The following is a 20,290-nucleotide window of genomic DNA, read 5'->3' as shown; positions in this document are numbered from 1 at the left end:
CTCATGCGGTACTGGGCGTGTGGCTCCAATTTTGCAACTAATTAGTAACATCGTCGTGACACATGAGAATATACATATATTCACATTCTTCTTGAACAGATTTAATTCAAAAAACCACAGAAATGGTTGGTATAATTTCGTAATATAATAAAAATATTTGATATAGAGATGCCACATGCGTGTTAGTTACCTATGTAAATATTACTCCTACTTAACGACTACAATAGTTAATATTATTATAAATCTAGTATCTTGTTTAAACACGTGAATGAAAAATACAAATAGTTCCAAATCAGGATTCATAGCATGCGTTACTCAAATCAAACAATTTTTTCTGAAATATAAAGACGAATATATTTGTCAACTTCCTAGCCGCGGATGTGGGTCAGTAACTGCGGCACTTGCTGCAGCGTGCCTCTCCGGATTAGCACCTATTCAGGCGTGCTATATACTGTTGCCCCTCGTAGTTATCATCTGAATATTAAGGTATCTGCGGAGAACCAGTTCTAGGCATGCCACTTTCCCAATTGACTTATTGAAAATGCCTGCAACTTTTACTTGTTTAAAGATGGGACTTCAGTTTAACCATACATATATTACATACAATAATTGCAAGTCTTTTACATGTTAGTACACAAAGGTTTTTCTCATTGAAACAAGGAACTCGAAACAAACCGTTTTAGAAACAAGAATAACAAATGTGTGGTCGTTACTCGATTGGGTGTCACAAACTAAAATAAACATGTGTAAGTACTAGTGGCTAAAATAACGATGTTGAACCTAAAACAGTTTAAACAAATGCTGACAGAAACAACTTCGTCTATGGATACCCAGACTGATGGTCAGAATCGGAAAAGTAGTAAGAAGTATGTCGAGTGATGGTGTTATATACAGCCTTGGCGTCTTTTTGCTTGGTAAGTCTTAGCCGTGATTCTTAGAAGGGCGAATTCATGCCCAATTTGGTACCAAAGTCAAGACGCGCCCGACGCTGATAGCGCGCGTTAACCCTAAAATAAACGTGGAATACAATTAGTAGAGAAACACCACAATGGTCAGCTATCACCTACTTGTTCTCCTGGAACTTTGCTAGCTCGCTGACAAGCATACTCAGGAAGCTGCCACCAAATAAGATCAACAGGGCCACCCACTGGTTTGGAAGCTGAACCCAGATATCCTCCAGAAGCAGTTGCACACAGCAAATAATACCGTGGATGAGGACCAACAACAAACATGTAAAAGCCCAGATACGATTGGTAAATGGATTGCGCTGCCAGAGCGCATGGTCGCGATGCACAAAGGTGACAGAAATGAAAACTGAAATGATCGAATTATAGTCAGGTTTATCAATGATATGGTAAGTTAATTTACCAAAGTGTAGGATTATGCCTAGCAAGGCAGAGCATCGGGCGATGTAAAGAAATTGATAAAACTCCGGATCGTCACCATCGTCGGGTTCCTCAGTGGCTGGTTCAGTGGGATTCAATTGGGTGTTTGGCAAAAGCATCCAATAGGAAACAAGCTAAAATAAATATTGATCCACATATTTATTTCATCCTAACGCTTATAGCCAACACAACTTACCAACGACACGACCAGAACGATAAACTTGCAGCCGTAGCACCACATGACAAAGGCAAAGGCGCGAGAATCATAGTCGGTCTGCTTTTTGCTTGTTGCCCGATTCATGATCTTGGGGTCCACGTCGATGTGGGCTAGCGAAATGGCTATTAGCGGCACCGGCACACACATCAGATAAATGCCAAGCAGCGGGGTTACAAGCGGGGGCAGCGAGAGGCACGCGCACAGCACGTTCAGAATGGAGATAGAGCCTGCGCAGCATGCCCAGTACTGGATGCAGTTCCACAGGCCCAGAGAGAAGCGACGTGACAGCTCAATTATGGCCACCAGCGAAAGCGGGTCGTCGCGGCAAACGGCAATGGAACAGGGCAGAGAGTTGAGCAGTCGGCTTAAATACAGTGGGGAGATGGTGTGAGCTGGCGACTGCATGGCGCATCCCTGAAGGCCACCCTCCAGAAGCTCCTCATCATCATGGCCCTTGGACTTGCCAGACTGCCGCTGCCACAACAGTTTGTTGTTTTGGATATTCGCTTCCGTGTACGCGTCCACATCCTGGCACACTTGCGGATACAATGGCTCTACGGCTATACTGCAGTCGGCCTGCAAGAAAATGTCGGCATTGGCATTACTGGCCGAACTTCCAAGGCAGACAACGATCTCGCCGTAGGATTGCATGATGTCCAGCATCTGACGCGTGGCTTCCGCTGAGCAGTCCGTAAAAAGAGAGACTTGCAGTGGGACGTTGTCAACCTGTTCCAAATGCGGCCGAATGTTTTCAATGCCTCTTGGCAGCTTTGCCCTATTGGACATATCAAAGTTGATGGGTGCACTCTGATCTGTGCTTTCAGTGAGAGTACTCAAAGAACGGCAGTTTTCGTCCATGGCGGAGTCCAGAGAATGGCGCTGCTTGTGCTTATTTGTTTCGGGTTCCGCCTCCAACTCGGAATCACCTGGTGGATTATTCTTTGTGCAGCTATCCTGCGAGCTCTCCTTACTGCCCTCGCTATCAGGGGAATGGGAATCCTCACCATTGAGGGCATTAGGTGGATTGCACTCATCCGGGTTGGAAATGGCACCAGGAGCTGAAGAGCTGAGGGTCTTTGACGACTCCAGATTGGTTGGCGGTCCTAAGAGATAACTAATTTCTGGGCCGTCACCTACAATTTCAGTGGTTTTAGCTGCAGATATGGATTCGGATACAGATGCAGTGGCAGGTGCGGGTGCGGGGGGCGATATGTACATGACTTTGGCACTGGGATGATGGTTGTTCTCATGGTCTGTTGTAGTGGTGGTGGCAGTGGTTGAGGTGGTGGCTTGGGGTTTACCAATATTTTCCGGGAACTCCTTGGGCTTCGCACTTGTCCGCTCCTTCTCACTGTCCGGCTCCGGTTCGCTCAGCAGCGAGATGTGGCAGTTCCACCCGGACTCTAGACCCATCTTCTCAGAGAAGACACGCGAGCGCAGTTCGTTTTCTTTGCTAAAGTGGACAAAGCGAATGCAGGCCTGTTCGAGATGCTCAACTAGCCGTACGATATCGTTCTGTGCCTGGTACTGCATTGTCACCATGCCGATAAACACCTGATGGCACTGCATCTCGAAACAGCCCTCCACATCGTTACACTCCTCGTCCTTGCTCTCCGAAAATAACAATGAGTCCGTGCTAATACTGTGGCTCAGCTTGACGTGATGTCCGGCCTGGAAGTCGCAGTGGGTCTTGTCTACGTGCTGCATGCGCAGCTTCGATTCCGGCGGTAGCTCCAGATACAAACAGTCACCTCCACTCCGTTGAGGGCCGCTAAGTGCTCCATGGATGCCGTGCCTCAGAGGGCGATAGGCAAAGGCAGTGCAATAGGAGGTCAACGCGCTGCGCTGATAAAAATCCAATGCACGCTTGCGATCCTGGGCTGACAGGGGTCGCAGATCAATGCCGTCCCAAAAGTCATCGCAACAGTCCAGAATAATGTCAGCTGTTCCCTGGGTGAAAAGTGACAAATAGCCGCCTGGATTCTCGCGCATTACCACAGACAAAGAGTGCGGGAATGGAACCTTCACCTTGGAAGACAGCTGTAGCTGGCGGGCGAAACGAATGTCCCTTCGCACAACATCTGGTTGCTGCAAAGGACAGATCATTTTATAGTAAGTAATTACAGTTTTCTATGTTACAACGTTTCCCAGACTTACCAAATGCCGGTAGCTGGCCAATTGACCCTCCAGCGCGAACCGATCCGTAGCATGATCGGTGAATCCGATCTGCTTGGCCAGCTCGCAGAGGCAGCGTCTGTTTATAGAGAACAACCGATTAGAACTGGTTCCAACTACCGCTGGATGCGTCGGTGGTGCGTGAGCATGCAAGCAAGCGTGGCGGGCGGAGGTCGGCGGATGGGGCGGTGGCGGGAATGGGGTGACTATATTTAAGCGCTCTTGAACGTCTGTTACTTAAAATAGCATGCCAATGGGGATGGGGCGGGTGGCGAAGGAGATCGATTTACAAGTACAAACAAATTAATAGAGGTAGAATAATACATAAATACAAGGTTTATATGTCCACATTGTAATTAGTTTTAAGGCTTGAATGATATGGGAAATTATAGAGCAAAACGATTAGGGAATAGCAAATTACTGGAAATCAAAAATACTTTTTCTTACGCTTGTAATTTTTAAATCTTTACCAATCTCTTGTGTTTGTTTTGTGGGGAAATCGTCCAATTGGATACAAAAATCAAAAATACCCAAAGAAAAGACTAATTTGATCGGGCTGGCTTTGGATGCAATGGTATTCAATACCATTTTGGAGAAAATCATTAGACTATATAAGTAGTAGTTTTGCGGTCGATGCGATCGACCAATATATATGACTGGTTAGACAGAAACTAACGATGAGTATGGCAATGAACTACGTACCCATGCAAAAAGCTTTTACTGGACTCAATGAGTGCATACGCATACCGATTAGTCACAGGTACCAGATCTTTGTCGAGCATAGCCACCGCGGTTACATGACCGCAGAACTGTGCGTAATGTTCGTGGGTAAGTGGAGAACAGGTGTTTAGCAGAATGGCGAGACCTAGAAAAATTGAATTACGTTAGAGAATTTACAAAACTAACTTCAGAGTCAGATGTCACCCAGCCAGTGGTCTATCCACTCCAGTGTGCCTTGTCATGCCACTGTCGTCCTGTGGCATGTGCATGGAGATCAGTACCACATCCGCCTTGGTCCTCATCCACATCCGGTACGTCGTCGCTCTCGCTCTGGGAAGAAGACTGACTGCCTGCTCCATCCTCGCGAGCCTCCTCGTCTGTGTTGTGCAGGAAGAATACCTTTTCGGCGGTGGGATTGGGCCATGACAGGATACCTTTCTTGTCCACGCAGCACAGCGCCGAAATGGAGCCCAGCACCTGTACCAGATTTGCTGAGCGTGGCAAGAGTTCACTGTCACCCCGCCACAGCTGCATCCAGATGCGGAGCACACTGGAACGAAGCATCGACATATTCTGATAGTCGTACGAGGGTGTGTCCAAGTCCTCTTCAAATGATTTGCTTGTACTCTTTTCCAAGGCAGCCTGAGGCGTCTTAAGGAAGCACTGCAGGCGCGCGATTCCCCACAGGTTCATGGATATCCACATGAGCGGAAAGATAAGCGGCAGAAGCGGAACTATTGCCGCCGCCGAGGATTCAACGAGCACAAAGCGCCAGTTGTGCTTCTCGTCGGTAGGCAGGCCGTAGCCATGGAGGCGCAGAAGCCCCGAGATGAGCGTGATAACCAGGGCACTAATGAAGCCCCACTGCTGTATGTACTTGGTGACCAGCTGTTAACGTAGACAGAGATAACAACGGGTTCCAATTTCTTTTAAAGATCTTCTTACCAGATAGCGCTGCTGATTGTAAATAGTTGGCGGTCGCTTCAGAGAGTTCTTGAGGCAGAGGGTAAGGTTGTCCAGGTAGGGTGTGCTTTCCAAACAGCAAACGAGATCGGGCAACGGAGGACGTGCCACAGGTTTTACCGGAGGATCTCCGTGGGGAACAGCTCCATATATTTCATTAGTTGCGAAGAACTTATTTGTCTCCACTTCGTGACAGGGTCCCGGTGAAATGTGTCCCGGTCGTAAGACAATGTAATCGCCGCGCACCAACAAAGCCCAGGGCAAGTTGACAATTTTTCCATCTCGGTAGGTCCACTGCAGGGAAACGCAGGGCGACATGGGATTACTTAGGTGCGGATAGTTGGATTGCTGCCAATCATCGCTGAAGTGCTGCTCCGCTAGTTTTATTTCCGAAAGCGCGTGTCGTGCCTTCCGGAAGATCTCTGTACGACGCAGGTTGTTCTCCCGTACCACCACAAAGAGGTCAAGCGTTAAGATGGCCAGCAGGCACAAGGCGGGCCATAGCATTCCCGTTGCGAGCAGGGCTCCACTGGCCAGCAAACTGCTCCCAATGGAAAGCCAACCCAGTGGGCTATCGTACCGCTTCACAAAGGCTGCGCGCAATTTTCTATAGGAGCTAGAATAGGGATTGGCTGTTATCAGTACATTCCATCGTATATAGATTGACTCACCTCTCTGCTCCGTATTGCCGCTCGTGTTCCTGTTGCACCCGTTTTTCAATCTCCTCATGCAGACGCCGGAGCGCTACCTTTGTGGTAAGGCCACGCTGCGTGTGCTCCGGACTCGTCCGCTTCTTCGGACTTTCCGCCCGCTTCGCTGCCATTTTCCTTGACGTGCTCCTGCGGCTGCAGTTCCAGAATTCGCGTCCACCTACAGCATAGTTTACAAAATTTGCGTCTGTTTAGGTTTGGGTTTGGCGATCAAGTGTTCGCAACAGTCGTCGGCGGCGAGTACGGTCACTCTAGAACAGGGCTGTCCATTCTAAAAGGCAAGAAATCGTCTTTCTCTAATATCCATTGAAATTGTTAGGTGACGTAGGCGTCGCCCATATCCATCTTGTGAATAACTGCATATATTGTTTGGGCATTTCATACTTTAAAAAAATTAAATTTAAAAATTAAAATTAAATGAATGGAAGAATTTGGCGCAGAATGCCTAAAGTTCATAAAAAAAGAAAAATGTATTAATATACAAATACAATTTTATGAATTAATCGGCGTCTCTGGACTAACCATTTTAATCTTTCTTGTATTTTATGAGAAAATTTTAAAAGGACTGACAGCGGCATTGCACGTTATCGATAACCGTTATCGATGGATGAGTAATTAGTGGTTCGCAGGCCACGGTCACACTGAGTACTACGTATTTTTTGTCGATGTAAACGTTTATATATTAAACTCAGCAGATAACACCTATGGATTCCAAACTAGATGTGAGTTAGGAGCTTAATTCAGGAATATGATCTCTAATATGTGTGCCACCCCCACTAGATGTTTGAGGACGTGAACACGTCGCCTTCCCTGGAGGGCGACATGTCGATTCCGGGCAAAAGAACCACAACTGCAACGTCCGCGAGCGGAGTGCCGGATTACAATACCCTGGACGAGCCCATTAGCGAGACAGTGCTGAGAGATATTCGGGCCGTAGGCATTAAGTTCTACCACGTCCTGTACCCCAAGGAGAAGTCCAGCCTGCTACGCGATTGTACGTCATCAACTTATTTCCTCCTGCATTCGTATGCATTTTTATACCCGTTACTCGTAGAGTAAAAGGGTATACTAGATTCGTTGAAAAGTATGTAACAGGCAGAAGGAATCGTTTCCGGCCATATAAAGTATATATATTCTTGATCAGGATCAGTAGCCGAGTCGATCTGGCCATGTCCGTCTGTCCGTCCGTCTGTCTGTCCGTCTGTCCGTCTGTCTGTCCGTCCGTATGAACGTCGAGATCTCAGGAACTACAAGAGCTAGAAAGTTGAGATTAAGCATACAGACTCCAGGGACATAGACGCAGCGCAAGTTTGTCGATTCATGTTGCCACGCCCACTCTAACGCCCACAAACCGCCTAAAACTGCCACGCCCACACTTTTGAAAAATGTGTTGATATTTTTTCATTTTTGTATTAGTCTTGTAAATTTCTATCGATTTGCCAAAAAACTTTTTGCCAGCACTATAACGCCACAAACGCCAAAAACTGCCACGCCACACTTTTGAAAAATGTTTTGATATTTTTTCATTTTTGTATTAGTCTTGTAAATTTTTATCGATTTCCCAAAAAACTTTTTGCCACGCCCACTCTAACGCCCACAAACCGCCAAAAACTCTCCTTCGCACTTCCACTAGCTGAGTAACGGGTATCAGATAGTCGGGGAACTCGACTATAGCGTTCTCTCTTGTTCTTATTGTGTTTACCTGTTGTTCAGGGGACCTTTGGGGACCACTGGTACTTTGCACCTTCATGGCCACCATACTACAAGGATCCTCCTCCGCCGACAGCATGGCCGACAACGGACCCGAGTTCGCTCAGGTCTTCGTTATCGTCTGGATAGGGGCGGCCGTAGTCACACTCAACTCCAAGCTGCTGGGCGGCAATATGTAAGCATATTATTATATTGCTCTATACAAATTTTTTGATCATAATGTACTTAATGTCCTCAACAGCTCATTCTTCCAATCTGTCTGCGTGCTGGGCTACTGCCTTACGCCGGTGGCCATTGCCCTGATTGTGTGCCGGGTAATCCTGCTTGCCCACCAAACGCGGCTACTCTTCTTTCTGCGCTTTGTGACCACCACCATGGGCTTTGCCTGGGCCACTTACGGTAAGAGAATCAAGTGCATTAGAAAGAACACCCACTAATTGCTATCCCTTTAGCTTCCTTCGTTTTTCTGGGTCAGAGCCAGCCGCCCCATAGGAAACCACTGGCCGTGTACCCCATCTTTCTGTTCTTCTTCATCATCTCGTGGTTGGTTCTTTCCCACAATTAGGCCAATTTTTGACGTTTCGTTAGTGATTAGTTCGTAAAGAAAACAGTGCACGTTCCATAGCGTAACCAAAAAAACCCAAATCAATTGTACATTTCTTTAAGCTACAAATCCGTTTTTTTTATTCTTAAAATCTTACAAGTTATCTGAGTTACGAGGTTGCCTATGCATGCAAGGATATCTGGTCTCACACCTCCAGATTGTTCGCCGAGGAGGCCACCTCCAGGGACATTTGCATTTGGACACCGTCGCCTTTCGTGGGCCTGTAGGTCAGCGAATTGGCGCGCGCCTTGCGTCCCATGAAATGCCTTTCCACCCATTTCAGCAGCGTGTACACGGAGTCTGTGGAGGGCAGTCGGTGGTCCGCAGCGGTCTTCACAATATCTGACGATGTCACACGGAACGTTCTCGCCATTCCCTTCAGAGCCTGTGCAGATAAATAATATGGATAATAATCCATGCCAGCTAAAAGGAATCATTCAATGATAACATACCACCATTGCATCCTCGTCTGTTAGATCGTCGCCCACATAGATAATCTTGATGCGTTCGTTCCAGTCCACGCCGAAGGATGTGCGCAGGATGTAGATCGAGGCACGACCCTTATTCCACTGCACCGGCGGACGAGCTTCCAGAGCGCAATGCGCCTCCGTGGCCTTGAAGCCGTACTTCTCGATCAAGGAGCGCGCCTTGTCCACCATAGCACCTCTCAGATGATTGGGTGTCTCTCGGTAGTGGAACGTTAGCAACGCCCCCTTATTTTCTACCCATGCGCCGTCACGGCAAACAGAATCCTGCAGAGCCTTCAGCAGATCACTGACCTTCTTTTCGTACTCCATGGGCATAGGATGGACGAACTTGCTGCCGTCCGGATGAAGGATTTCCAGACCGTGGTTGCCCGCATAGGTGATGCCCTCGATGCCAACCATCTTCTTCACATTGTCCACGTTGCGACCTGAGATGACGGCCACGTAGACGTCAGAGTGGTTGGATAGCTTGTACAGTACATTCTTTATCTCGGGCGAGAGCGTGGCCAGGTCAGGATGAGGGGCAATGGGTGCCAAGGTGCCGTCGTAATCCAGCAGCAGAGCCAATTTGTGGTTATAGCCAATGTATCTATGGGATGGATAACAAAATAATTTAGGTTTTTTCTATAATTTAAATGCATTCACTCACTTCAGTAAGTAGTCATCGAAATCGTCCACAGACACAGGCTGCATAGTGGTGGTGCCCACATCATCCATCTCCAGAGCGCCCACCGCCTTCAGGAAGCAACGCATCCAGTGGCTCACATCGCACTCGGCTTCCCGCCGGCGCAGACGAGCCATACGAAGGACGCGCTCATCCTCGGGCATAGTCAGTGCGCGATGGATCACCTCGGCGGCCTCGTTCACCTCGTACGGATTGCAGAGCAGGGCCTCGTGCATCATCTCTCCGGCTCCTGCGAACGGTGAGATGACCAGCACGCCGGGCACCTCGTTGATCTGGCAGGCCACGAACTCCTTGGCCACCAGGTTCATGCCATCACGAAGCGGAGTTACCAGACAAACAGCGGCATCCCTGTACAAGGCAGCCAGTTCGTCTTGGCTAACATAGTCGTAGATGTAGCGTATGGGCGCCCAGTTGGCGGTGGTAAAGCGTCCGTTGATGCGGCCCACTAGCTGGTCCACTTCCTCCTTCAGCTCCCGGTACTCTTTCACATCGGTTCGCGACGGCACCGAGATCTGCAGCAGGCTCACCTTCTCCTTGTGCTGCGGATACTTCAGCAGCAGCGCCTCGAAGGCCATCAGGCGATGGACGAGGCCCTTGGTGTAGTCCAGTCGGTCCACTCCCAGGATAATTTGCATCTTGGATGTCTTCAGCACCTTGGGTGCGGTCGTGGCCAGATTAACAAAGCGTTCGTAGGGAATACCAATGGGGAGCGGACGAACGCGCACGGTTCGCCCGCCATGTTCCACTAGGAGATTGTTTCTGTCCACACGACAGCCGAGATTCCGCTGACAGCAGTCCACGAAGTTCAGGCAGTAGTCCTGAATATGGAAGCCCACCAGGTCACAACCCAACATACCCTAGAAATAAGTAAAAAAGGAAGAGTTAATGGTCGTGCTTTGCAATATTATGCTTTGCAAGTTATGCTCACCTGTAGGATCTCATCGGACCAGGGCAGCAGGCGGAAGATGTCCCACGGCGGGAATGGGATGTGCAGGAAGAAGGCCAGTCGGCAGGGCAGGTTCTTCTCCTCGGCGTGCTCGCGCACCCAGTTGGCGGCCAGCATGAGATGGTAGTCGTGGATCCAGACAATGGGCGGGCTCTTCTCGCTACCCTGGTTTTTCGCCAGGCACTTCTCCAGAGCCTCGATGGTCCGCACGGCGAAGTGCTTGTTGACAGTCACATAGTCGTGCCAGTGCTCGCCTCCGAAGTTGGCTCTTCCCGGCATCGAGTGGAACAGTGGCCAGAAGATCTTGTTGCAGCATCCGTTGTAGTAGCTGTCGAAGATCTTTGAATCGATGTTCACGGACACCACCTGCTCGGATTTGAGGCCAGCGGTCGGCGTCTGATCGTTGGGATTGGACTCGGGAATGGCCTCGTTGGGATCCTTCAAGTGGATACCCGACCAGCCCACCCAGAGACCACTGCCCTTAATCACCACCGGACACACTGCGGTCACCAGACCACCGGCGCTGAAAGGCAAAGGATATACTATCAATATTGATGTTACTAGGACAGTGCCTTCCTGTAGAGCTTCTTAGTTCGGTTGGATATAAGTTTTCATGACCTATAGTAACGCCTATTACTCCGCGCCATATGGTATGAAGAAAAACCATGTGATGTAACGTTTTAATCTCATACTTCAACCTATAAAATACGTAATCAGGAGCGCCAAAGCTACTGGACTTTTCGGAATGGAGCCCACCAATGTGTTGGTGAGGACCCAGCCCATTTTGTGCAGAGTGCATGACACCCGGGGCCTGATAAGCAGATGCCCATTAAGCATTAAGCGATTGTAAACAAGAGCTGGACCCAGCTCCGGTCCATCCCATTCCGTGCCATCAATCCCGGAGACAAGCTGGAAGAGCGGAGGCCCAAGAGAAAACTCGTTCCTGGCATAGGTCGGGGAGCCAGAGCTCCATCGCGATGCTATCGGATTCACGTGACTCCCGATTTCAGTGTCAGGTTCAGGTTCCATTTGGCGACAACAGCCTCGTTATAACGCCTCTAGTATTGACCCTTTTACCAGACACGCGGAAGGGTCAAAAACGCGTAACAAACCTCGCTGATAAGGCTCGCCATTATTATTGAATTTGTTTTCTAACTCGGAGCCCAGACTCCGCCTGGTCCAGCACATCTTGATTCGCCTCCCTCCCGCTCCGTATGTTTTGCACTGATAAGATTGAGAAGCTAGCGTGGATCAAGATGAACCGACATATAGGTATGTCACATAGTATTGAATCGAGCACAGAGCTGGGGAATTTGGTCGGGCGGCTTATCTTCAATGCAAATTGTGGGTTCGAGGATCGAATTGGGTTACTTGGGTTTTTCTGGAGTGCGAAGAACATGAAAAATTCGGCCTGGTCAAGCTCTGGCTGTCCAATTCCGGAAAATTGATAAGCGCCGAGCTTACGACCCAATCGATTTATTTGAACATGACTATTCAAAACTTTTCTTTGTTTAAAATGTACTTAAATTGCTATTAGCTTAGACTTATTAGATTAAAATTAATTCGGCCACATTTTGTTAATATTTTCTTAAGCCCAGAGATTTGCGCTAATCTATGTTATTTTCTAAGAACTAGGCTTCGAAAAACTTGTATAGTCCAAAATAAGCTCACTATTCTTTTAAATTTTTTTCACTGGGATTTAAGTTCTTTCAAACTTTGTTTTACTTGGAATTTGCTTAACTGGATTAAAAAAGACATATTTTCACCTATTAACTTTACACTTATCTGATATTTTCTCTAATGTACCCACCTGGCCCTGCGTTCCAGTTCATCGGTCTTCGGATTCCGGATCAGCACAAACGGCAACCGATTGGAGACCACGATGAGACTCGCCTTGGTGGAGGGCTCCCCGGCATTGGTAACGATGATTTCCGTGTCGGGCATAGTGATCCTTGGTAAATTAGCTATAGAAGAGTTGTACGAATCTTCTCTTGCTGTCAAGCCTAGCACATAATTTTTGGCCACAACGAATGGGAAATTTCGCGGATGTGGAGGTTAGACAACCGTCTAGTTCAAATCCAGGCTTATCAATGGGACACGTTCTTCCGAAGCGAGAGCGACCGTTGCCGAGTTTAGATCGAGGTGCGCTGACCAAAGACTGAAGACTGCCCGAAGCCAAGTCTATCACTGCCTTCTTATCGATGCTTCTTCCAGATGCAATTCGACGTTAGAAATGGCAAGCACTTTTTCTGACTGATTGGCGATTTGGTTACGTTGGTTTCGATGGTCGCGAGAGCCAGGAGCTCCGTACCCTGCCGAAAATAGACAAGCACTAAGCCAACTAGCCGCTCAAGTCGCACTTTTCTGCTAAAAATTAATGCCACCCAGCCAACCCCCTCCACCCATTCCATCATGGGTTCCACAGTTCACTCTCCGGCTTATCAGAAAATCGTCCGGCATCTCCTCCTCTCGCGCTGATTACGTTTCCCCAGCGGATGTGGATGAAACGAAATCTGACGGAGGAGAATACCTGCCGCTTCTATCCTGCCTGATTGGCCAAGTCGAAGCCCTGTGATCCTTGATGGGGTTAGATGTCATGGTGATCTGATCTGAACTATCGGTGCCACAGTTAACCCACCGCAGATAGTTTTCTAGAATTAACTGGCCGTGCCCGGTATTATCAGCTCGGGAACATTTCACGCCAACGACGACCACAGCCTCATCCTCCTTCTACTCCTCCCCTTGACCACCCATCCCACCCCATCGATGTTGTCTCTCAATGCGATAAGTCAACAAATCGATGCTGTTGTTTACGCTTCAGGCTCCGCCTTATAAAGAACATCCGAATTGTACACAGAAGATTTGTATTTCTATTTTCGTGTCTCTATCGAAGTTGTCTGCAGATTGCAGTTGAAATCTCTTCAGTTAGGATTCCAGCTAATGCAAATCTAACCTTGTGGTGACCGCCATTTCTGGAGTTCATTACCGGGCGTATAGTTTTATTTGCCAGAAAAGATACAAGACCGATAACGCTATCTAGTGCATTTTAGTCTCGGATTTTAGGGCAGAGTGGTGCAAGGGATTACGCCCGGGCAGCATATATATTATAGAACGGAAAACTTGGCTGAACTTGAACGCTTTGATCATGTTTGGCATTCATGCGCTTATCACGACGCCCGGCTGGCGTTTTACGTGATTCTTGATAGTTGTCGTCGCCTTAGCCGGAATCTGCAATAACAGATTCGCACAGGGAGTACAAATTAGTCAGCTCCATTGGTTGCAGCGGTGCAGCAATGCGATGCGATCCGATCCGGTCGGCGATAGTGGTAATGATGGTGAGATAACCCGGCCGAAGGTCGTCTACTTACGGTTGGCATATTTATAGTGGCAAACTACAACTATGTCGCAGGAGTCTATAGTTTGACGTGATTAAATTGACGCAGAATACGCAGGTGATAGCTTCGTGATGCAAGCAAATTGCTTAGAAAGGAACACCGTTATTAACGGTCGATTGCCGAGCTGGGCTGCCAGACTGCTCACTGGGGCGATAGCTCAAGATCGATAGCGGATAGGTGCCATCACTGACCCCTCGAGTGACCGTATGTTCGCGCATTTGTTTATTTTTTGTTTATAGCAACTATGGATCCTTCAATTATTGAATTTATTGGCGAAAAATGCATGATCAGCATTATACCGAACTTCTCCAACGAGCCTCTGCACCTGATATACGGATCTGTGGGGCCTTTCCGAGCCGGTTTTCCCGTGTTCGTGCCCCTGTGGATGGCCACGCATCTGCGCAAACAGCAAAAGTGCCGGATTGTGCCTCCAGAATGGATGGACATGGATATATTGGAGGAAATCAAGGAGGAGGAAAAGCGCTCAAAGTATGTATGATATGAGAAAATCCATTGAACGCACATGTTATTTTCCGGCTGCCCGTAGGTTCTTCACCAAAATGCCCTGCGAGCATTACATGGTAGTGGCCCAGTTGGTCATGAGCACGGCTCCGGATGACGTTCCCCGTTGCGAGGAGCTGCGCACTGTTATCAAGGACATCTTCGACATACGCGAGTCTAAGCTGCGTACTTCAATCGATGCCTTTATTAAGGGAGAGGGCACATACGCGAAATTGGACAACCTCACGCTGTTGGAGATCCACAGCGTACGACCCATCCTGCCCTATTCCCTGGACCACATAGCACGTTACCAGCGCACGGCCACCGCGTCTCAAAGGGACACCTCAATGCTGAGTGCATCCATGGCAGGCTCCAGTTCCGGTCCGAACAGTAACTCGCTGTTTTCTCAGTGATTTTTCCACTCAAGAAACACTGTGGAGCTCATTAAAGATTAATAGATATAGTTATTAGCTGGATGCTTATGTAACCTGTAGCCATTAAACCTCTTAAACGATCACAATTGAAAAGAAAAGCTTACAGAAAATTAAAAAATTATTTTTAATCTATGATAAGGCATTTCGAATTCCGATAAATGTCTATATCGATATGCGCCTCACAGCACGATTGCAATTCGACACAGCTGCTATAAGATAAGATAATACTGCAGCCCTGGTTTTCCACGAAGAAAATAACAATAGCTTTTTATACAAATTAATTAGGATAAAGCGAAATGAGCGAGACTGCGGTAGCTGTGGAGCCGGAGGAGAGGATGGTTGCTAACAACAAGATACACTTCTCCAAGGAGGTGAAGCAGGTCATCGACAAGGTGAGTCAGTGGAACATATGCTCTTTGCAATGACCAACCCACTACGAATCTCCATAAAAGGTTCTCAAAACGGACGATCCCATGGATGCGCCGGACTTCAACACTGTGGACTACATCAACCAGCTCTTCCCCAACGAGCAGTCGCTGGCCGGGATTGATGAGACCATCCAAAAGATGCAGTGCGAGGTGTCCCTAATTGACGACAACATCCGATCCGTGGTTCGTGGCCAGACGAACACCGGTCAAGATGGACAACTTGCACTGTGCGAGGCTCAAAAAGTTATCAGCTCCCTGTTTAGCCACATCATCGACGTGAAGACCCGGGCGGAGCGCACCGAAGAAATGGTCAAGGAGATAACCCGGGATATCAAGCAGCTGGACTGCGCCAAGCGCAATCTAACTGCTGCCATCACCTCGCTGAATCACTTACACATGCTGGTCGGCGGAATCGATAGTCTTAACAAATTGATAGAGCGGCGATCCTACGGTGAAATCCTTAATCCCCTCCAGGCTATTACTGAGGTTAACCAGCACTTCCAGCAGTTCTCCGACATCGAAGAAATCAAGGTTTGTTTGGATTCCATATAAAATCATTTAATCAAATGTCTTGTTTTTCGCTTTCAGAATCTCTCTCAGAGCGTAGATAAGATACAGGTTACACTGGCGCAGCAAATCACCGAGGACTTCAAGGATGCCTTTTCAGCAAAGCCATCGGCACAGAACCAACACCGTTTGGGACTTAACCAGCTGGCCGATGCCTGTAAAGTAATGTCAGTGCTGGATCCCAAAGTGAAGAAGGAGCTGCTCAAGTGGTTTATTGCGCAACAGCTGGAGGAGTACACGCACCTGTTTCACGAGAACCAGGATATTGCCTGGCTGGACAAGATAGATAAACGTTATGCCTGGCTTAAGAGGCATCTGCTCGACTTCGAGGACAAGTATGGACCGGTGTTTCCACTGGACTGGGAGGTCTCTGAACGAATTACAGTGGAGTTTTGCCGGCAGACCCGCGAACAGCTGGCACAAATCATGGCTAAACGCACCAACGAGATCGATGTGAGACTACTTTTGTTCGCCATCAACAAGACGCAGGCATTTGAACAGCTGCTTTCCAAGCGCTTCACGGGAGTTACACTGGGTGCACAGCCCACGGATAAAGCAAGAGTGCTTAATGAGCCAACGGCGACGGACGGTCCTGTGGGCATAACCGTTTTTCACGACCAAATCGGACAATGCTTTAAGTCACATTTGGACATCTACATACGCAGCATCGACCGGAATCTTTCAGAGCTGATGGACAAGTTCGTAGAGATGTCTCGGGAACCATACAAGTTCGCCGAGGCCAAGACCACCGTGTACCCCAGTTCTGGCGATCTTTTCGTCTTTTACAAGAAGTGCATGGTGCAGTGCAACCAGCTGAGCAACGAACAACCAATGTACGATTTGGCTTTAGTGTTTAAGAAATATTTACGGGAATATGCTTCGAAAGTTCTCGAGGGCAGCACACCCAAGCTTGTGCCAGCCACCACGAGCAGCTCCATCGGTAAGAGTGTCTCGTTACTCACACGCGACATGCAGAATCTTTCCACTGCCGCTGGTCAGGTTTTCCACAATTTCCTCAAGGAGGGCGATACGCAGCGATTTGCAAGAGATGACCTGGTGCGCATCTGTTGTGTTTTGACCACGGGTGAGTACTGTTTGGAGACTGTCCAGCAGCTGGAGGACAAACTAAAGGAAAAGGTGACTTCTGCATATGTCAGCAAGATTGACATGAGCGAGGAAAAGGATGTATTTCATCGGTGAGTAAAAAGAACTCCATTTGAATCTAAAAATGTATTAATTCCTTTGAACTTGTATAGTATCATTTCCAACTGCATCCAACTTTTGGTTCAAGATCTGGAGGCTGGTTGCGAAGCTTCGCTGCAGGCGATGTCCAAGGTGCAGTGGCAACACATCAACAACGTGGGCGACCAGAGCGCCTTCATCAGCAGCCTGTGTGGCAACTTTAAGCAGACAGTGCCTACCATCAGGGACACGCTAGCCAGTTCGCGAAAGTATTTCACCCAATTCTGCCACCGCTTCGTCGCCGCATTCATACCTAAGTTCATCAACGTGCTTTATCGCTGCAAGCTAACCCTCTCGGATGGTTCCAACAATGTTCTGGGCTGCGAGCAACTCCTGTTGGACACCCATTCGCTAAAGACGGCTCTATTAGAGCTGCCTTCTGTGGGATCGAGTGTAAACCGCAAGGCGCCCACCAGTTACACCAAAGTTGTGGTCAAAGACATGACTCGGGCCGAGATGATCATCAAAGTGGTGATGACGCCGGTTCAGCCGCCGGCGCACTTCACCCAGCAAGTGCTCAAGCTGCTGCCAGATATTACCATTGCGGAGTATCAAAAGATTCTGGATATGAAGGCGGTCAAACGTGTGGATCAACTGCAACTGATTGATCTTTTCAAGCACACGGCTTCTGCAGCGGCTGTTAGTGGCTTAATAGAACCAAGTACTGGAGAGGAGGAGAGCCAAGGAGCAGAAGCAGTAGTCGCTACTTCGGGAACCACTGACGATACCGAAACCGCGGCAGTGCCAACTGAAACGACAACGGCAGCATCCTCAACACCTAAACGAGCCTTTATCTTCAGCGTGGGTAGCTTTACCGGAAGCGCAGATAAAAATGCCGATGGGAGTTCCCAGACGGGCATTAGAAAGCTGGAAAACCTACTGAAAAAGCGCTTCCCCTAGTTTAAAAATGTCTATATCTTCAGAAATCATTCCACTAAGTTAACTTTAGTTTGACAATATTCGTAAACGCTTAGTTGCTTAATTAATTATGTCTATCTGGTTTATATATTTCTTATGTTCTTAGACAGCAATGGAACATTAGATTTTGTATTATTCGCAATCCATCCGCCTATTTTAAATATTTTAATTAAATATCTGGCTTATGTTAAACAAAATAAAAAATATATCTTTATATTCGGGTGGCATAGAAAGCACCTGTGGATTATTGCCAAAATAACTTAATGGGTATCTAATGGTAAAGATAGTCGATTTTGGTGATCTTGTTGTTTGAAATCGATAACAGCTCGATAACAGAAGACTGGGAACAGGGTGACTCGTGCATAAAAGAAAATTGTAAACAAATGACTAGGTGAGCCACAAAACTTATTTCAATATACGTTTTATACAATTATCTGATTCCAGAGCGATGGAGAACGTGTGTCAGTGTTGCAAGCTGCGTCCGGGCTTGTCCGTCAAACGTGGTGGCTCGTTTACCAAAATCATTTGTCTCCAGTGCCTGCATTTGGACACATTTGGCACCAGGCATAACGCACCAAGCCCCGAAAACTCAATTAAGGACAAGGTTCACGTAGAACACTCCATAGACAGAGAGGACGAAACGCCAGAGCAACCTGTACATCATCAGCAGATCCCAGAAGAGTTTCTTGTGGAGCACATTCTAATTAAGAAAGAGGTTCCCGAGGAAAACCTTCCTGGGGAGCATCCCGCAAATAAAGACGTGATCCTCACACAGGATTCCACAGCTAAGGAGGAGATTCTTGAGGAGAACCCCGTAATTAAGGAGGAGGTTCTTGAAGGGGAAGACATGCAGGGAGAATACTTTATAATAACAGAATGTCTGGCAGAGCCAGCAAACGGAAGCTGTCGGGTTTGCTTGGAACAGTCCGACCATTTAACCAATATATTTGATGACGCGCAGGAGTCCGGCATTCCGATTGCCACTACAATATCTCAGTACACAGGAATGCCAGTTGAGAAAGGCGACTCATTTTCTGAATATATTTGTGTAACTTGCCTGCGTGATATGCAGAATGCATCCGACGCTCTACAGTCTGAAGAAAATACCATCCAGATGAACCGACAAACAAATGAAGAGATCAAGATAGATGAAAAGCCACCTCACAGATGCCCTCAATGTCCAAAGATATTCTTACTCGCCGCCAAACTGCATGCTCACATTCGGACGCATAATGAAAAGCGTATCACAGAGCCTCCACGGTTAAAATGCCCCAAGTGTCCAAGCATTTACTTGAAACGCGGATGTCTTGAAGCTCATATGTGGATTCATAGGCCGTATAATGAAAGAGAATCGGAGTTGGAGCCACCGTACAGGTGCCCGCACTGTCCAAAAGTATTCCTTTATGCCAGCTTTCTTCAAATTCACATCCAGACACATGAGGTTATATCCAAGAGACTCTGTCGTAAATCATCGCACAAGTGCGCGCAGTGTTCAGAGGTATTCTCAGACGTGTCCAGTCTGAAGAATCACGTAAGGAACCACAAGGAACAAATAATGTTTAAATGTCCCCTCTGCATGATGTCGTTTCCAGAAGAAAGCAATCTAAATAATCACGACTGTGCTCACACTCGTTTCAAGTGCCACAAGTGTACCAAGTTTTTTCAAAGTCAGGATTATCTAGATTGTCACTTCAAGAAAAGTCACACGACGAAAGGACCGTTCAAGTGCATAAAGTGCCAGCAAACTTTTGAAAAGAGCAGCGCTCTTAAAGAACACATCAAATCGCAGGTTTGCATACCATTTCGCCGAAGTAAGTCACCGGGACAAATATTCCCTTGTCCCAAATGCCCGAAAAAATTTCGCTTTGAAGATAATTATCAAGCGCACCACGCCACGCACAATAAATTATTGATTGCTGTCGAGAAGTACAACTGTACACAGTGCGAAAAGTCCTACCAACACCAGAAACTCCTCACCAAGCACATTTTGAGTCACAATCGATGTCTCCACTGCCCGTTGTCCTTCACGAGCAAATATCTTCTAAAGCAGCACACACGTACCCACAAAAATCAATTAAGTGGGAGAAGGAAGCGCAGAAATCGAAGTGTGAACTACAAAGAATGCGAGGAGTCAATCGAAGTTGATTAGGATATGCTATATGAAAACACCAAAAACCAAATAAACACAAAAGATTTGAATTTGTA

At 47.6% G+C, this 20,290-nt stretch overlaps 6 protein-coding genes across 9 annotated transcripts; 4 read left to right on the top strand and 2 right to left on the bottom strand.

The window, feature by feature from the left end:
* Positions 1–552: 552 nt before the first annotated feature.
* Positions 553–6,425, bottom strand: LOC122626359 (transmembrane protein 94). Its single transcript, XM_043806594.1, is given in 9 exon segments — positions 553–1,007; positions 1,068–1,314; positions 1,369–1,519; positions 1,582–3,690; positions 3,760–3,856; positions 4,480–4,678; positions 4,722–5,385; positions 5,443–6,076; positions 6,132–6,425. Coding segments are annotated over 9 exon segments (4,326 nt in total). The 5' UTR covers positions 6,284–6,425; the 3' UTR covers positions 553–934.
* A 329-nt stretch (positions 6,426–6,754) lies between these two features.
* On the top strand, positions 6,755–8,553 carry LOC122626357 (protein YIPF6). Its single transcript, XM_043806588.1, has 5 exons — positions 6,755–6,892; positions 6,951–7,164; positions 7,884–8,055; positions 8,122–8,279; positions 8,333–8,553. The coding sequence occupies exons 1-5, from the start codon at positions 6,875–6,877 to the stop codon at positions 8,443–8,445; spliced, it is 675 nt and encodes a 224-aa protein (XP_043662523.1). The 5' UTR covers positions 6,755–6,874; the 3' UTR covers positions 8,446–8,553.
* Positions 8,541–12,936, bottom strand: LOC122626356 (alpha,alpha-trehalose-phosphate synthase [UDP-forming]). The gene is made up of 5 exons (XM_043806587.1): positions 12,411–12,936; positions 10,583–11,123; positions 9,619–10,511; positions 8,937–9,558; positions 8,541–8,869 (listed from the first exon to the last, which is right to left on the bottom strand). The coding sequence occupies exons 1-5, from the start codon at positions 12,542–12,544 to the stop codon at positions 8,630–8,632; spliced, it is 2,430 nt and encodes an 809-aa protein (XP_043662522.1). The 5' UTR covers positions 12,545–12,936; the 3' UTR covers positions 8,541–8,629.
* Positions 12,937–13,418: 482 nt separating this feature from the next.
* LOC122626358 (probable DNA replication complex GINS protein PSF2) lies at positions 13,419–15,201 on the top strand. 4 transcript variants are annotated; one of them, XM_043806593.1, is made up of 4 exons: positions 13,421–13,926; positions 13,986–14,199; positions 14,287–14,484; positions 14,543–15,201. In XM_043806593.1, exons 3-4 carry the CDS (start codon positions 14,381–14,383, stop codon positions 14,907–14,909), a joined length of 471 nt encoding a protein of 156 aa, XP_043662528.1. In that variant the 5' UTR covers positions 13,421–13,926; positions 13,986–14,199; positions 14,287–14,380; the 3' UTR covers positions 14,910–15,201. The 4 variants fall into 4 exon arrangements, with proteins under 4 accessions (XP_043662524.1, XP_043662528.1, XP_043662526.1 ...); XM_043806591.1 differs by having other exon boundaries at positions 13,909–13,926; positions 13,986–14,052; positions 14,235–14,484; XM_043806589.1 differs by having other exon boundaries at positions 13,419–13,926; positions 13,986–14,484; positions 14,543–15,199.
* LOC122626355 (vacuolar protein sorting-associated protein 53 homolog) lies at positions 14,859–18,261 on the top strand. The gene is made up of 5 exons (XM_043806586.1): positions 14,859–14,877; positions 15,216–15,322; positions 15,383–15,889; positions 15,947–17,121; positions 17,182–18,261. Exons 2-5 carry the CDS (start codon positions 15,227–15,229, stop codon positions 18,065–18,067), a joined length of 2,664 nt encoding a protein of 887 aa, XP_043662521.1. The 5' UTR covers positions 14,859–14,877; positions 15,216–15,226; the 3' UTR covers positions 18,068–18,261.
* Positions 18,262–18,459: 198 nt separating this feature from the next.
* Positions 18,460–20,284, top strand: LOC122625299 (zinc finger protein 572). Its single transcript, XM_043805386.1, has 2 exons — positions 18,460–18,476; positions 18,530–20,284. The coding sequence occupies exons 1-2, from the start codon at positions 18,469–18,471 to the stop codon at positions 20,232–20,234; spliced, it is 1,713 nt and encodes a 570-aa protein (XP_043661321.1). The 5' UTR covers positions 18,460–18,468; the 3' UTR covers positions 20,235–20,284.
* The last annotated feature ends 6 nt before the right edge of the window (positions 20,285–20,290 follow it).

Source organism: Drosophila teissieri, chromosome 2L (genome assembly GCF_016746235.2).
Source record: "Drosophila teissieri strain GT53w chromosome 2L, Prin_Dtei_1.1, whole genome shotgun sequence".
Lineage (NCBI taxonomy): Eukaryota > Metazoa > Arthropoda > Insecta > Diptera > Drosophilidae > Drosophila > Drosophila teissieri.
This window is presented reverse-complemented; position numbering and strand designations above follow the sequence as displayed.

Bases quoted from the DNA above. Each gene is read 5' to 3' on its own strand.
- LOC122626355 (XM_043806586.1), top strand. From the start codon at position 15,227: ATGAGCGAGACTGCGGTAGCTGTGGAGCCGGAGGAGAGGATGGTTGCT. The intron at 15,323-15,382 runs GTGAGTCAGTGG...TCTCCATAAAAG, and splicing joins TGAAGCAGGTCATCGACAAG to GTTCTCAAAACGGACGATCC. The intron at 17,122-17,181 runs GTGAGTAAAAAG...GAACTTGTATAG, and splicing joins GAAAAGGATGTATTTCATCG to TATCATTTCCAACTGCATCC.
- LOC122626358 (XM_043806591.1), top strand. From the start codon at position 14,240: ATGGATCCTTCAATTATTGAATTTATTGGCGAAAAATGCATGATCAGC. The intron at 14,485-14,542 runs GTATGTATGATA...GGCTGCCCGTAG, and splicing joins GAGGAGGAAAAGCGCTCAAA to GTTCTTCACCAAAATGCCCT.
- LOC122626356 (XM_043806587.1), bottom strand. From the start codon at position 12,544: ATGCCCGACACGGAAATCATCGTTACCAATGCCGGGGAGCCCTCCACC. The intron at 11,124-12,410 runs GTGGGTACATTA...TTTGCCTTTCAG, and splicing joins GAACTGGAACGCAGGGCCAG to CGCCGGTGGTCTGGTGACCG. The intron at 10,512-10,582 runs GTGAGCATAACT...ACTTATTTCTAG, and splicing joins GGTCCGATGAGATCCTACAG to GGTATGTTGGGTTGTGACCT.
- LOC122626357 (XM_043806588.1), top strand. The intron at 8,056-8,121 runs GTAAGCATATTA...TGTCCTCAACAG, and splicing joins AAGCTGCTGGGCGGCAATAT to CTCATTCTTCCAATCTGTCT. The intron at 8,280-8,332 runs GTAAGAGAATCA...CTATCCCTTTAG, and splicing joins CTTTGCCTGGGCCACTTACG to CTTCCTTCGTTTTTCTGGGT.